Source organism: Scomber japonicus, chromosome 5 (assembly GCF_027409825.1).
Source record: "Scomber japonicus isolate fScoJap1 chromosome 5, fScoJap1.pri, whole genome shotgun sequence".
Taxonomy (NCBI): domain Eukaryota; kingdom Metazoa; phylum Chordata; class Actinopteri; order Scombriformes; family Scombridae; genus Scomber; species Scomber japonicus.
In genome coordinates, this window is record NC_070582.1 from 4,356,566 (window position 1) to 4,372,583 (window position 16,018).

Sequence of the window (16,018 nt, forward strand, 5' to 3'; positions counted from 1 at the left end):
TTGAATCTGGGTGGAGGTTTGGTGTGATTGCTGGGAGGTATGGGATGTTTCCCCCGAGGTTCAGCCTGCAGGAACTCGGAGGGTGAGATGGTGTTTATGTTGTGGCTTTTAAGGCTGATCGTTAAACTCGTGCAGCAACACATCAGTCATCATGTTGTTGTTGTTGTTGTAGCATGTCGGGTCTGTGGTTGGTAACACCACACAGGAAGACATCAGTTACCACCTGCCTCGCTCAGGCTGAGACACACGTGCTTCTCCGAGAACTCAATCTAATACAGGTTTTTAGCTTCTTTTTTTTTCTTTTTTTTTTTGGCATTTGATTTAAGCTCCTTCAAACCACCTGGAGACAGAATGCCAGAAAACTGTCTTTTAACCCTCCTGTTGTCCTCAGGTCAAGGAAGGACAGGAGGAAGGGATGAGGAAGGGAGGAAGGGAGGAAGGAAGGAAGGAAAGAAAGAAAGGAGAAAGGAATGAAAGGAGGAAGGGAGGAAGGAAGGAAGGAAAGGAGTAAGGAGGGAGGAAGGAAGGAAGGAGTAAGGAGGGAGGAAGGCAGGAAGGAAAGAAGGGAGGGAGAAAGGAAGGAAGGAAGGAAGGAAAGGAGGAAATAAGTATGGAAGGAGGAGGGAGCAAAGACAGAGGGAAGGAGGGTAAGAGCGAAGGAAAAATTAAAGAAAGAGGAAGGAAGGAAGGGAGGAAGGAAGGAAGGAAGGAAGGAAGGAAAGGAGTAAGGAGGGAGGAAGGAAGGAAGGAATGATGGAAGGAAGTGAGGAAAGAAGTATAGAAGGAGGGTAAGAATGAAGGAAAAATTAAAGAAAGAGGGAGGAAGGAAGGAAAGAAGGAACAGTCAAAAGAGGGATGGGGTCGACAGGAGGGTTAAACTCAAAAACTGTCCTGTGATTTGTGTTTCTGACAGTCAGTGTTCTCTCTCTCTCTCTCTCTCCTCTCTCTCTCTCTCTCTCTCTCTCTCTCTCTCTCTCTCTCTCTCTCTCTCTCTCTCTCCTCTCTCTCTCTCTCTCTCTCTCTCTCTCTCTCTCTCTCTCTCTCTCTCTCTCTCTCTCTCTCTCTCTCTCTCTCTCTCTCTCTCTCCTCTCTCATGTCTAACTCCACCCATGTGGCACTTTTACAAAACAAATCATAACAGAAATATGACTTGGGCAAGTACTGCTGCTGACATGCACGGTGGTTTTTATTTTGTCTGTAACGAAGAAGCAGTTCTGCTTCAGGGACCAAACAGTCCCGATAAATTTGTCTCATGCATAAAAAAAAAGAAAAAGTTTTACATAACTAAAGAAGAAGAAGAAGAGGAAGAAGAAGGGAAAGTACACCTTAACTTTTTCAGTCAGTACTGGAATAACACGGTGTATCCTGTATGAAGGAAGGAAGGAAAGGAGTAAGGAGGGAGGAAGGAAGAAGGACGGAAGGAAAGGAGGAAGGAGGGGGGAAGGAAGGAAGGAAGGAGGGAGGGAGGAAGGAGTAAGGAGGGAGGAAGGAATGAAGAAATAAAGAAGGAAAGAAAGAAAGGAGGAAGGAAAGGAGGAAGGGAGGAAGGAAGGAATGGAGTAAGGGGGGAAAAAGGAAGGAAGGAAGGAAAGAAAAAAGAAAGGAGAAGGGAGGAAGGAAGGAAGGAAGGAAAGGAGTAAGGAGGGAGGAAGGAAAAGAGTAAGGAGGGAGGGAGGAAGGAAGGAAAGGAGTAAGGAGGGGGGATGGAAGGAAGGAAGTAAGTAAGTGAGGAGGGAGCAAAGACAGAGGGAAGGAGCAGTTCTGCTTCAGGGACCAAACAGTCCGATAAATTTGTCTCATGCATAAAAAAAAGAAAAAGAAAACAGTTTTACATAACTAAAGAAGAAGAAGAAGAAGAAGAAGAAGAAGGGGGGAAAAACACCTTAATATTTTCAGCCAGTACTGGGAATAACACGATGTATCCTGGATGAAGGAAGGAAGGAAAGGAGTAAGGAGGGAGGAAGGAAGGAAAGAAAGAAAGGCGGAAGGGAGGAAGGAAGGAAAGGAGGAAGGAGGGAGGAAGGAAGGAAGGGAGGAAGGAGTAAGGAGGGAGGAAGGAAGGAAGGAAAGAAAGAAAGGAGGAAGGGAGGAAGCGAAGGAAAGGAGTAAGGAGGGAGGGAGGGAGGAAGGAGTAAGGAGGAAGGAAGGAAGGAAGGAAGGAAATAAAGAAAGAAAGAAAGAAAGAAAGAAAGGAGGAAGGGAGGAAGGAAGGAAAGGAAGGAGGTAGGAAGGAAATAAAGAAAGAAAGCAGGAAGGGAGGAATGAAAGGAGGAATGAAGGAAGGAAGGAAGGAAGGAAGGAAAGAAATGGAGGAAGGAGAGAAGGAAAAGAGGAATGAAGTACTGTAAGGAGAAAAGGAAGGAAAGGAGTAAGGAGGAAAAGAGGAAGAGAGTAAGGAGAGAATGAAGGAAGGAAGGAAGGAAGGAAGGAAGGAAGGAAGGAAGGAGAGAAGGAAGGAAAGGAGTAAGGAGGAAAAGAGGAAGAAAGTAAGGAGAGAATGAAGTTTTACATAACTAAAGAAGAAGAAGAAGAAGAAGAAGAAGAAGAAGAAGGGGGGAAAAAAACACCTTAATATTTTCAGCCAGTACTGGGAATAACACGATGTATCCTGGACGACCATCAAGACAGTCCTCGATACGTGTCATCTTATGTAAGGAGGAACCTTTACACCGTGCTGCATTTAAAAAAATTGGAATTTACTGCGTCATTGCTCGCTGGCAAAGACATTAATACCACAGTATATGACTCAACAAGTAGGAGTCATTTATCAAGTCGGCTCATATATCATCCAGAGAAGCTGCATTTTTTAGTGATGTTTGTATAGTCTGCTCACCTGTTGAACCCAATTTAATATTCAAATAAAATGCAACATTGAGATTTAAAGTTATTTCTTGGACCAGGAGAAATAATGGTTGGCAAAACTGTTGATGTACCACAAGGTGCATTTATAGAGGCTGAGCTTTGGGTTTTTATATCACAAATACTGAATATGGGTAAAGCATTGATATACAGTTCCCTCCTGTCGTTCCCCCGGGTCAAATTGACCCCATCTCTCTTTTGACTGTTCCTTCTTTCCTTCCTTCCTTCCTTCCTCTTTCTTTAATTTTTCCTTCATTCTTACCCTCCTTCCCTCTTTCTTTGCTCCCTCCTCCTTCCATACTTCTTTCCTCCCTTCCTTCCTTCCTCCCTCCTTACTCCTTTCCTTCTTCCTTTCTTTCTTTTTCTTTCCTTACTCCTTTCCTTCCTCCTTTCCTCCCTTCCTTTCTTCCTTCCTGCCTCCCTCCTTACTCCTTCCTTCCTCCCTCTCCTTCCTTCCTTCCTCCCTCCTTACTCCTTCCTTCCTTCCTTCCTCCCTCCTTACTCCTTTCCTTCCTTCCTTCCTTCCTTCCTTCCTTCCTTCCTTCCTCCTGTCCTTCCTTGACCTGAGGACAACAGGAGGGTTAAAGGTAGTCTGTTTTACCTCAAGTCCAATTTAAAGGCTGTTTTTCAGATTTTGGATTATATCACAAACATCGATATACAGGTCAATCAAAGTGGAGATCCTATTTAAATAAATGCTGCTTGGTGATTTATACGTACGGCGAATGTAAGATTTGTGACTAAGGATTCAAGAAACATCCTAAATTTGAGTCTATGCATGTTGAAACTTGGTTGATATGCAAGATCCTTTTACCTCAAGTTCGATTTAAAGGCTGTTTTTCAGCTTTTGGATTATATCACAAACACTGGCTATGGCTAAAATATGGATATACAGGTCAATCAAAGTGGAGATCCCATTTAAATAAATGCTGCTGGGTGATTAATATTCATGCCAAATATAAGATTTGAGACTAAGGATTCAAAAAAACATCTTGAATTTGAGTCCATGTATCTTGAAACTTGGTTGATATGCAAAGCTCATTTTAAACATCCATTTTTTTTAAAGGTAGTCTTGCATGTGTCGAGGTTTACGAGGCGCCTGCACTCTTCACACTAATCTGACAGGACAGAACACATTTCATAGACGGTCAGGTCAGGGTTGTGACATCTGACCCTCGCTGCCTGCCAGGGAGGTGAAGGGTTATCTGGCCGTGGTCAACATGATGCCGAGCCAATAGAGCCGTCTGCCTGCCTGCTGGAGGAAGTGATACAGACGACGTTCGACTGCGAGCTGCCTGACGAGAGCATTGCTCACTAAATCACTCCCATCTTTAATCAGACTTCTATCCCCACTGCTGCGTCTGATTTGAAAACTGGAAATTTTGCAAAAACAGCACGAACACTTTGTTTCTCTTCTTAAAAAAAAAAAAAAAAAAAAGTTCAGTCTGTGACTCCAGTAGCTGAAGCTGAATATTAATGTGTTTTCAGTTATATTACTAAAGCAGCAAAGACACATCTGGAAAAATCACTGAAGTATGAACAAATATACACATAAACACTCGCTAAGCCTCCTCAACTGTGTAAAAACATTAAAAAAGTGTGTCTTCGGTGCCAGTGGGGATCATTCACATCAGTCACATCATCTGGTGGCAGTGATAGGAGTCTGACAGACTTGGATGATGATCTTATAATCTTTGTTCTGCCAAGTCTCTTTCCCCGTTTTCATCAATATCTAAGATAAATCGAGCTGGTCCTTGGCTCGGCTCAGACAGGAGCAGATTCCTCTCGGCTGCGAGGGAACAAACGTACCTTAACCCTCCTGTTGTCCTCAGGTCAGAGAAGGACAGGAGGAAGGGATGAGGAAGGAAGGAAGGAAGGAAGGAAGGAAAGGAGTAAGGAATGAAGGAAGGGAGGAAGGAGAGGAGGAAAAGAGGAAGGAAGGGTTAAGGTTAGGGTTAGGAGGATAAGAGAGAAGGATAGAAGGAAGGAAAGGAGTGAGGAAAGAGGAAGAGAGTAAGGAGAGAAGGAAAGAAAGGAGGAAGGGAGGAAGGAGAAAAAGAGGAAGGCAGTAAGGAGAGAAGGAAGGAAAGGAATAAGGAGGAAAAGAGGAAGAGAGTAAGGAGAGAAGGAAGGAAAGGAAGGAAGGAGAGAAGGAAGGAAAGGAGTAAGGGAGGAATGAGAGGAAGGAAGGAAGGAAAGAAGGAAGGGAGGAATGAGAGGAGAAAAAGAGGAAGGAAGTAAGGAGAGAAGGAAGGAAAGGAATAAGGAGGAAAAGAGGAAGAGAGTAAGGAGAGAAGGAAGGAAAGGAATAAGGAGGAAAAGAGGAAGAGAGTAAGGAGAGAAGGAAGAAAGGAAGGAAGGAAGGAAAGAAAGGAGTATGGAAGGAGGAGGGAGCAAAGAAAGAGGGAAGGAGGACAAAATAAAGAAAAAGGAAGGGAGGAAGGAAGGAAGGAAGGAAGGAAGGAAGGAAAGGAAAGGAAAGGAGTATGGAAGGAGGAGGGAGCAAAGAAAGAGGGAAGGAGGACAAAATAAAGAAAAAGGAAGCAAGGGAGGAAAGAAAGAACAGTCAAAACAAACAGGGTCAATTTGACCCGGGAGGACGACAGGAGGGTTAAAAAGTCGAGACATTTTACCCATCACTCGTTTCTTTTCCAAGTGTCTTTTTTATTTTTGTCCTCCGCAGCCAAACTCATCACCGCTGCCTTTTCTTCGCTGGCAAACATTCTCACAGCCTGCCGAGTTTTTCCGAGCACTCTGCTGCTCATTTACACAGCTGGAGGAGACGAACCGGAGCGCTCAGAGGAAATACTTGAGTACGCAGGCAACAGCCACAGGGTCAAAGGGTCACATCGGGGTCGGAGGGTCACAGGATGATCGGAAATTAGTGCTCGGCTCAAGGAACAGAAGTCTGATTTATGATGATGAAAGCTGGCATGTGTGCTTTACGCTGAAACCTCTCTATGTTTGCTCTTGAGATCCGGTGATTTGATATGATCCTGGGATAAAGACGAGATGTCGTGAGATGAGAATTGAGGTCGAATTAAAGTAACGGAGCATTAAATTAAACTGGAATTCCAACAGAGATGAAATAAGATTAGAGTTGATGAAGACTTGAGGCTCCATTGAATAAAAGAAACAAACAGTGTTGACTGTCAGTAGCAAACAGGAAGTGATGTCACGTGTTAAAGTCTGATGTTTAGTTGAACCCTCCAGGAACGACGAAGGAAAAATGAAAGAAAGAGGAAGGGAGGGAGGGAGGAAGGAAGGAAGGAAGGAAGGAAGTATGGAAGGAGGAGGAAGCAAAGACAGAGGCAAGGAGGGGAAGAATGAAGGAAAAATTAAAGAAAGAGGAAGGAAGGGCGGAAGGAAGGAAGGAAAGAAAGAAAGAAAGAAAGGAGGAAGGGAGGAAGGAAGGAAGGGAGTAAGGAGGAAGGAAGGGAGGAAGGAAGTATGGAAGGAGGAGGAAGCAAAGACAGAGGGAAGGAGGGTAAGAACGAAGGAAAAATTAAAGAAAGAGGAAGGAAGGGAGGAAGGAAGGAAGGAAGGAAAGAAAGAAAGAAAGGAGGAAGGGAGAAGGAAGGAAAGGAGTAAGGAGGGAGGAAGGAAGGAAGGAAGGAAGGAACAGTCAAAAGAGATGGGGTCAATTTGACCCGGGAGGACGACAGGAGGGTTAAAGGACTCAAAAACTGTCCTGTGAAAAAAACAAACAGTGTTGACTGTCAGTAGCAAACAGGAAGTGATGTCACGTGTTAAAGTCTGATGTTTAGTTGAACCCTCCACCTCGAATATAACCAAGTACATTTACTCAAGTATCATTTTTAGTTACTTTTTTACTTGATGTACATTTCAAAGGAAAATATTGTGCTCTTTACTCTACTAGTTGCTATAGTTACTGGCTATTATACAGTATGTATTTTTATAGATTAGACTACTCAACAGTAAAAGTACAGTAGTTAAAATGAGCTTACTTACTTGATAATATACATTATATTATAAATAAAACACTACAGTACATTTACTCAAGTATCATTTTTGGTTACTTTTTTACTTGATACTACTTGTAACAGTCAGAGTCTAGATTGTGCTATTACTGCAATACCTCCTTTTTGTTTTATAGTGTATACACAGCAGCCTTGTTGTTCGCCATGTTTTATGCTCTCCGGACCTCTACAAGGAGTCTCACTAAGACTCTCAGTAACAAGTTGGTGGTGGTTGAGCCTACATCTTGGTCTACATCTTACTGCTCATGTATGATTAGTGCGTAGCGCCGTGGAGACCTGGCTTCGTATGGTCGATGTTGAATACTGTAGAATAAAATCCCCACTTCTCTGTCTGTCGACTCTCTGAGCTAACGGCTAACCCTGCTAGCCTCTCCGCCTACGCCATCTCACGTTACAGTGTACATTTTAGAGGAAAATATTGTGCTATAGTTACTGGCTATTATATGCATCAGTATAGATTAGACTACTCAACAGTATAAGTATTTAAAATGAGCTCTTACTTGACAACATTAAAATGCAATCAGTGAATTGGTGTGAATAGAATCCAATAATATATACATTATATTATAAATATAACACTCTAAATGGAGCCATTTTGCATCGAGTACTTTTAATTTCGTCAATACTTTATGTACTTTTACTGTAGTTAGATTTTAAATGCAGGACTTTGCAGGGGCGGATTTAGCAGTTGACAGGATCTGGGGCTAAACCCAGAGCACCTACAGTACAGCCAGGGACATTTTTTTATATGTGCAGAATTTAATTTTACTGCATTGTATGACAACTGAAAAATCAATAGTAGTAGTAGTAGTAGTAATGATTTATTTTGGTCCTTGTCAACAATTTTCCAAAAACAATGCACATAGAGATAAATAAATAATTATCAATAAGGAATTAGATCAAAAGGAAAACAAAAATATGTCATTTCACTCGGTAACACTGCCTCAGCTGAAATGTCTTAAGAGGTTTCACTCTTAATCACAAGTGTTATAAACTCGCTCAGATTTAGTCAGCGACTGTTTTGTCACTGTTCAGAAAAAGTGACTTTAATCTTTTTAAACAATATATAGATTCAGGGCTTTTGAGGAAACTTTGGGGGCTTTTGGGGCCCCTAACCCTGCCCCAGGGACTTTGTATAACAGCATATGTTATTTAATTAAAACATCTAACTCCTTCCACTACCGCTGTTTAAATGGGGATTTTGGCACTCAATAATAACGTCACCTGATTTCCCGCTTTGCTCCTGTCATAATTACTACGGCCACTAGATGGCACTGCCAACGTGGCATAAATATACGTCGTTTTTTTGGGAAACATTTGGTATAGATTAGACTACTCAACAGTGTAAAGTATTTAAAATGAGCTCTTACTTGACAACATTAAAATGCTATCAGTGAATTGATGTGAATATTCCAATAATATATATATTATATTATAAATATAACACTCTTAAGCCGGGCCATCTTGCATAGAGTACTTTTAATTTCGTCAATACTTTATATACTTTTAGTAGTAGTTAGATTTTAGATGCAGGACTTTGTGTATTTTAACAGCGTATTTTATTTAATTAAAACATCTAACTCCTTCTTCCACCGCTGTTCCAATGGGGATTTTGGCACTCAATAATAACGTCACCTGATTTCCCGCTTTGCTCCTGTCTTAATTACTTACGGCCACTAGATGGCACTGCCAACGTAACATAAATATACGTCCTTTTTTTGGGGGGGGGGGGATTATGACATGACTGATAGTGTTGTTTTTCAGTCTCCTCTAATGCCAGATGACAGCCAGCCAGGACTTTCAGCAGACACCATAATGCCTTTAATTCGAAACCTCACTAAGACTCTGAATTTATCACCACAGCTGTGAAGTTATGGAGCTAAGTATTTAAGAAGTGATGCAGCTACATCACTCTGGACTATAAATCTGATTAAACGTAATAATTTTTAGAAGCCGTTTCTAACTGTATGTTTATCTCTCTCTCATTTCTCTATAACACATAACATATAAGTTATAGATTATGATAAATAATCTTCTGTCTGTGCACAGCTGTTCCACAGTCTGCTCTTATTTAGAGACACAGTTTCTGGAGAGTTGCCTGAGATGAAAAGCTGGAAGGTTGCTGAGTTTTTGAGCACAAAACCATGAGGAGGGAAAAGTTACGACGCTCAAAATCAAGACAGACAGAATCTGTTTTTTTGTTTATATACAATAAGATCACTATAATGATCCGATAAAAGAAGAATGCCTTGAATTTTCCTCACTCATAATTTATAATACTTTAAGCTCATTCATTTGGATGACACATATTGAATTCACCCTATTGGGTTTCTGCTGAAAGGATGAAATCATCTCTTTCCTCCTTCCTCTGTTTCCTGTCGTGGAAAGAGACTTGAAAAAGTAGAGTGACGTCATTTTCATCATCCTTTATTATCTCAGGCTTGGCAGCGGTGGAAGTCCCCCCCCCATACCCCTCCCATCCACTGACCTTCCCGATAAAGGTTTTAATGGGAACCAGAGGGAGTTGGGTCAGTGCAGGAGGGAGGAGGGGGAGTTTATGTCCTCTGTAAAACTTTTTTAAGAAGCACCTCCATGTGTGTAGTATGGGACAGATTTCATTTGTGTCGATGCAAAATAAAAAATAAAACATCTAACTAAGTAAAAAAGCTCGGAGTTGTAGATAACTAACTAATGAAGAAGAAATACAAATTTGTGTAGAGAGACGTGATAATCAAGTGACATCTGGAAACAGCCCCTTATTGCTTCTGTCTGAATGTAAAGCCCCCTCCTGTTTTGACCCTTTGCAGTTAACATCCGACCGTCAGCCGACCACCTGAGAACCCCCCCCCCCCCCCACTAAGCTGAGCATTGATCTTGCCTGTGTGTCACACTGTAAGGTTTGAATGTAAATCCCCCCCCCCCATCCTGCCTTTTGTTTCTTTGCTGATCACTGCTTTGGTCTTACTGTTTAAAATACTTCCATTTCATTTGGTCTTGATCAGTCCTCTCACTGATACCTGGGATAACAATAAAAAACACATTCACAGCAAACTTTGAACAAGGATTTAAGTGATTTTCTTCTACACGAACAAACGAACTAACTAATTAACTGATACTGCAACTAACAAAATAGTTTTTTTTAAATTAACTAACCACTTGGAAGTTAGGGTTAGGGTTAGATAACATAACTAACTACTGTAAAGTTTGATACTGTAATTAATTAACTTACTGACTCACTAACTGGTCAGCTAGCTACTATAACTAACATACTAACTCACTGACCATCTACTGGAAAGTTTGATACGCTAACTAACTAACTAGCTAACTAACCACTGGGATAATATATAATGTAATCAACTAACTAATTAACTAACTACTGCGAAGTTTGATACTGTAATTAATTAACTAACTGACTCACTAACTGGTCAGCTAGCTACTATAACTAATCAACCATCTACTGGAAAGTTTGATACTCCAGCTAACTAACTAACTAACTAACCACTGGGATAATAGATAATGTAATCAACTGCAAAGTTTGATACTGTAATTAACCAACTAACTGATTCACTAACTGGTCAGCTAGCTACATTAACTATGATACTAACTAACTAATTAACCAACTACTGGGATATTAGATAATGTAAGTAACTAACTAAATAACTAACTATTGAAAAGTTTAGTACTGTAATTAACTAAGTAACTGACTCACTAACTACTCAGCTAGCTACTATCATTAACATTCAGAATGTCCGATATTATCGGCCCTCCGATATTATCGGCTGATGTTTAATTAAAAATGTAATATCGGGAAGTATCGGTACCAGGTTTTTATAACTGATGTTTGTTCTGTAGGCTTCAGCATTTCCGAGTCTGCATGAACGCAGCATGGAACGTTTACTGGTGCGCGCTTGATGACGTAAACAACAACAACACGCTAGACTCGTGGGTCGCTAACCGTTGCTAACTGTGGATAACTAGTTCATAGCGTCCACCGCCGTGAACACGAACACACAAACAGAAACGAGGTTTACTTCCTCGTTGTCATTTTCTCTGTTATGTTTTCGGCGAGTCTCCTCTGTGACATCACCGCCAGAGTTCGGTGTGTTAATTCCACAATAGGAGATATGTTATGTTGTTAACAGTTTTGGTGTAAAAAGCCTGCATATATCAGTATCGGGTGATATTGGTATCGGAAATGAGAAGTTGGGCAATATCGGAATATCGGATATCGGCAGAAAAGTCAATATCGAACATCCCTAATTAACATACTAACTAATTAACTAACTACTGAAAATGTGATACTGTAACTAACTAACTAGCTAACTAACTAACTGTCCGATCATTGACTGTAACTAACTAAATTACTGACTTTTATACCTTAGCAATGTCACTAGTCTACATTCTTGGCTCTTGAAATTGTGTTTTTACTTAAAATAAAAACATTTTGACAATGATTGATTTTCATTTTAATACACTGATCATTTTCACTCTCTAATATAGTAGACAAAGAAGCATTGATTCAGTTTCTATTTGTAGCGTGGTTGGTTTGGAGTCTATGATTCATGTCCCTCCACATACCTGCGGGGAAGGTATGCGATCTAGTACTTTCATTCTTTTCTCTTCTGTGGGAAAGTGGACGAGAAACAGAAATCTTGATTCCAGGCCAACGGGGCTCTGAAAGGAAACTCTGAGTCCACAACATCTCTCAGTGATGAAGTGTAATTTACTTTTTTGAAGAGACCATTTTCCTTCAACCTTCCATGTCAACTTTGACGTCAATCAGAGACTTTCCTACAATTCCTAGATCCCCAGAGAGAGAGAATTAAACCTTTCCCATTTAGCAGTGGGTCTAAAGTGTAGGTAGACAGAGTGGTAGTGAAAAAGTGAAAGCAGAGTGGCACTTTTTCCATGAAGTGATCCCAGTGTTTGTTGTAGCTGCATTAGATTCTTGGTCTCCATCCTGCTGCTGCCAGTGTAGAAATTACTCTGTGAATTATATTTCAAACTTGAGCTGGAGCTTCTGGAAACATCCAATAATATGGCAATTTTATCCAGTCCAAGATGAAAAATAACATAAAAAATACAAACCAAATATGTGTCCTCTTAGGCAAATAATCTGTGGTTATAGCTCTGTGTTTTTTTTTGTGTGGACTGGTTACACTGGACAGCTTCCAGTTTGCAAAGTGGAAGTTGGTGAACATTCCCCTCCAGAAACCAAACTACTGTAACAGCCATGAGGAACAAGCTGAGTCATGTTTGAAGTAACTTTTGTTTTTTTTTTGTTTTGTTTCAGATCTTCAGCTCTGCTTCAACTTTGACACAAAGAACTACAAGATCTACTATGGTTCTAAAGAAACCCAGTTTGGCTACACAGTCCAGCAGCACGAAGCAGGAGGGCGTCAGTGGTGAGAATCCCAGTTCACTACTAATCCAGCAGACCCTGAAACCAGTTTGTAGTATCTGTCAGTATCTATAGAACCAAGTCTGTGTTGATCTGTATCCATAGAAACCGATCCAGACTGGTTGGTCTAGATCTATAGAAACCAATCCAGACTGGTTGGTCTAGATCTATAGAGACAAATCCAGACTGGTTGGTCTAGAGCTATAGAAACCAGTCTAGACTGGTCGGTCTAGATCTATAAAAACCAATCCAGACTGGTTGGTCTAGATCTATAGAAACCAGTCTAGACTGGTCGGTCTAGATCTATAGAAACAGCCTAAATGTATTTGTTTACATCTATAGAAACCAGTCTACATTAGTTTGTCTACATCTATAGAAACCAGCCTGGACTGGTCGGTCTAGATCTGTAGAAACAGCCTAAATGTATTTGTTTACATCTATAGAAACCAGCCTAGACTGGTCCATCTACATTTATAGAAACCACTGTAGACTGGTCTGTCTATATCTATCAAAGCTACTTTGTACTGGCCTTGTCTATACATATAGGCAGGCAAGGCAAGGCAAGGCAGTTTCATTTATATAGTGCATTTCATACACAATGGCAACTCAATGTGCTTTACATAAATAAGGAAAAACATATACATGTCTGTCTGTCTGTCTACTCAAGTCGTGCCTTTCTACTGTGAAACCAGTTTAAGGTGGACTGTTGAGAGAGCTACAGTAACATATCATCTCATCTATCTATCTATCTATCTATCTATCTATCTATCTATCTATCTATCTATCTATCTATCTATCTATCTATCTACTCAAGTTGTGCCTTTCTACTGTGGAACCAGTTTGAGGTGGATTGTTCAGCTACAATAGGAGCTACAGTAACATCTCATCTTTCATTGTCATTGTGAGTGATTTTGCTCTCATAGTGTTTGACAACAAGCCAGTAGATCCTAACCCTACGAAATTAATGTGATAGTTGTACATTTTGAAAGCGTTCGTTTCAGTGGAGCTTTTTTTTTTTTTTTTAATTGACAAATGGTTTGGGTGGTTTTGTTTGTATAGGGAGGGAGATTCCAAAGCCCACTGTGTTATATTTGTATAAGATAGATTTGGAAAGATAGTCAATAAATCTTAAGTTAAATAACTAAACTGCACAAAAGTCCACTCATCCACTCCATTACTAATGAGACTTTCAGATCAATTCAATTTTAGGTTTGTTGACAGTGTTTGGCAGCCTGAGTCAATCTCCTCGCCAAGTACTTTCATGTAAAGATAGAAAAGATAATGTCCAATAATTCTCTTTCTGTCTGGGTAAAAAAGGGAAAAAAAGCTGTTAAATTTGAGGATTTATTGGATACTCTGGCCTGTCAGAAACAAAAGTTTCATGTTCTCGTTTGGTGAGTCGAAAAACCTCAGACTTGGAAATATTTCCAGGAATGTTGATTGTTGTTTTGCGTCCTCCCTGTGCAGCGTGTCAGTGAATCATGTCGGGATTTTAGGATCGTGTTGGGATAACGCTTTTTCCACCAATGTGTTTGATAGGTTGAACATATCGGTACAGTGTCTGGGCGTTATTTATATTCCCCTCTGCTATAAATTAGGATTTCATAATGATCTGATCGTATGGCTTGTGGCAAATTTTCCTGAATAAATTATCTTTAGCAGTATAACAGTCTGCTGTGAGTGTCTTCTCTCCTGTCCTTTATCTTTATGTTTCCAACCTGCTGTTGGACTCTCGAATACCTGCAAACACATTTAAACCTCCAGCAGTTTTTTTTCTGCTGCAGGGAAGAGGAGATGAGGTCAAATAAAAATAGGTTAAGTGATATGAGATAAGAGATAATGAGATTAGGTAAGGCAATGTAAAATAGGATAAAATGAGATTAAAATGAGATTAAGATAAAATAGGATAAAAGAAGACTTACATTAGATGCAATTAGAGGCTAGATTAAATAAGATAGAATGAGCTGAAATTCAGTGAAGAGGTGAGATGAGACTAGGTGAAATGAGAGGATGTTGGACTCATTTGGGTTAACCACTTTGTAGAGATCTGTCAGTATCTATAGAACCAAGTCTGTGTTGATCTGTATCCATAGAAACCAATCCAGACTGGTTGGTCCAGATCGATAGAAACCGATCCAGACTGGTTGGTCTAGATCTATAGAAACCAATCCAGACTGGTTGGTCTAGATCGATAGAAACCAATCCACACTGGTTGGTCTAGATCTATAGAAACCAATCCACACTGGTTGGTCTAGATGTACAGACCGACCAGTGGTTTAACCCCTCACTTGGCCGCAGTAATGTACAGGTGTACTCCAGTAAACCATGACATCATTGTTGTGTGTCGTTACAGGTGCAAGATGTTAGATGGTAAATGAACAGCCTTTGCATAGCTCCTACTACATCTCACATTCACCCATCCACACACGTCCACACACTGACAGCAGAAGCTACAATGCAAGGCGCCAACCTGCTCATCAGGATCTAATCTAAACCCACCACTGGCACAGCTATTGGCAGCAATTTGAGGTTCAGTATCTGACACACACGCCGACTGGATGTGCCAGAGTATCAATCCACCATTCCACCAATCTTCCAATCTTCCAATTTTCCAATTAGTTGTACCTCCTGAAAACAGCTGCTCCTGTCATGTAGACACGATACAATCAAACCAAATCCTCTATAAAGACATACAGATCACTTTCTTGACAGTTCACCCTCAGAACAATGTATATATGTAGTAGTTTATGCTTTAAATTCACCTTAAAATCACTCAGTCCTGTGATTTGTCTGTTGTTGTTTGGTCTTTTTCGTCTAGTTTTCAAGTTGAATTGACACCTGCCTAAATGAACCAAACCAAACAGGCATCAGAGTTCATTTGAACTGAGCAAGACGTGTTAAGTGATGTTATCCAAGGATCATAAAACAAATTTGAAAATTATCTAATTACCTCATTTTAAGGGCAGCTGGAGGCCAAATGACACGTTAAGACTAGAAGAGATGAACCAAGATAAAATCTGATAAAACTGAAAGAAGTGCGATGTATCATAGTCAAGCTGTTGTTGTTGTTGTTGTTCCCGTCTGTGTGCAGATGCCGTTAAGATTGCGCAACAGTCCTGGTCCTCTGTACTCTGTCTCTCTCTTTTCTTTTCTTTTTTCTTTACCTGGAAACCTTTCAGCCTGGATGAATACCTCACAGTCTTCCAGGATTACAAAATCTCTGTGCCTTTGAAGTCGCAGGTAAATAAGTGGAAACTATTTGCATTTGTCTCACGACCGGCCTCTCCTGCATCCCGGGGCAGAGCGGAGGATCTGGAAACTATGTGTTGCGGTTTGTTATTCCCCAACCTCCCTCTGGGAAGCCCATCACTCAGCTGTGTGTGTGTGTGTGTGTGTGTGTGTGTGTGTGTGTGTGTGTGTGTGTTTTTCTACGGGGGGATCTGACATCGTTATTCTGCAGAGTTTTTTTTTAACTCTGGCGACATTTACATTTCAGGTGTTTGCCTAGTGCTGTTATCCAGACAGACTCAGACCTTCACCACATGTGTATGGATATTTCTAAACTGATATTGTCCCCCTTCTTTTTGAAAAAGGAAATTCTTTCCACTCAACCTTTATTTACAAAAATATCTCTGCACACAAGAATGCACAAATGACTACAATTGCTCTAAAAAGTATGCTAATGATAAAGTCTACAACAAAGTCTCCTATGATATGTCAAATACCAGTAAGGAACATTTTGACTATGTGTAGTGAG

The 16,018-nt window shown here is 40.6% G+C and overlaps 2 protein-coding genes across 2 annotated transcripts in view; one reads left to right on the forward strand and one right to left on the reverse strand.

The window, feature by feature from the left end:
• Positions 1–16,018, reverse strand: part of LOC128358610 (40S ribosomal protein S17) — a 554,334-nt gene that overhangs the window by 186,997 nt on the left and 351,319 nt on the right. The window lies entirely within an intron of this gene.
• itga11b (integrin, alpha 11b) overlaps positions 1–16,018 on the forward strand; it is an 87,982-nt gene that overhangs the window by 8,380 nt on the left and 63,584 nt on the right. The window contains exon 2 of the mRNA XM_053319441.1: positions 12,154–12,265. Within this exon, the coding sequence (XP_053175416.1) occupies positions 12,154–12,265 (112 nt within the window). The remainder of the gene's footprint in view (positions 1–12,153; positions 12,266–16,018) is intronic.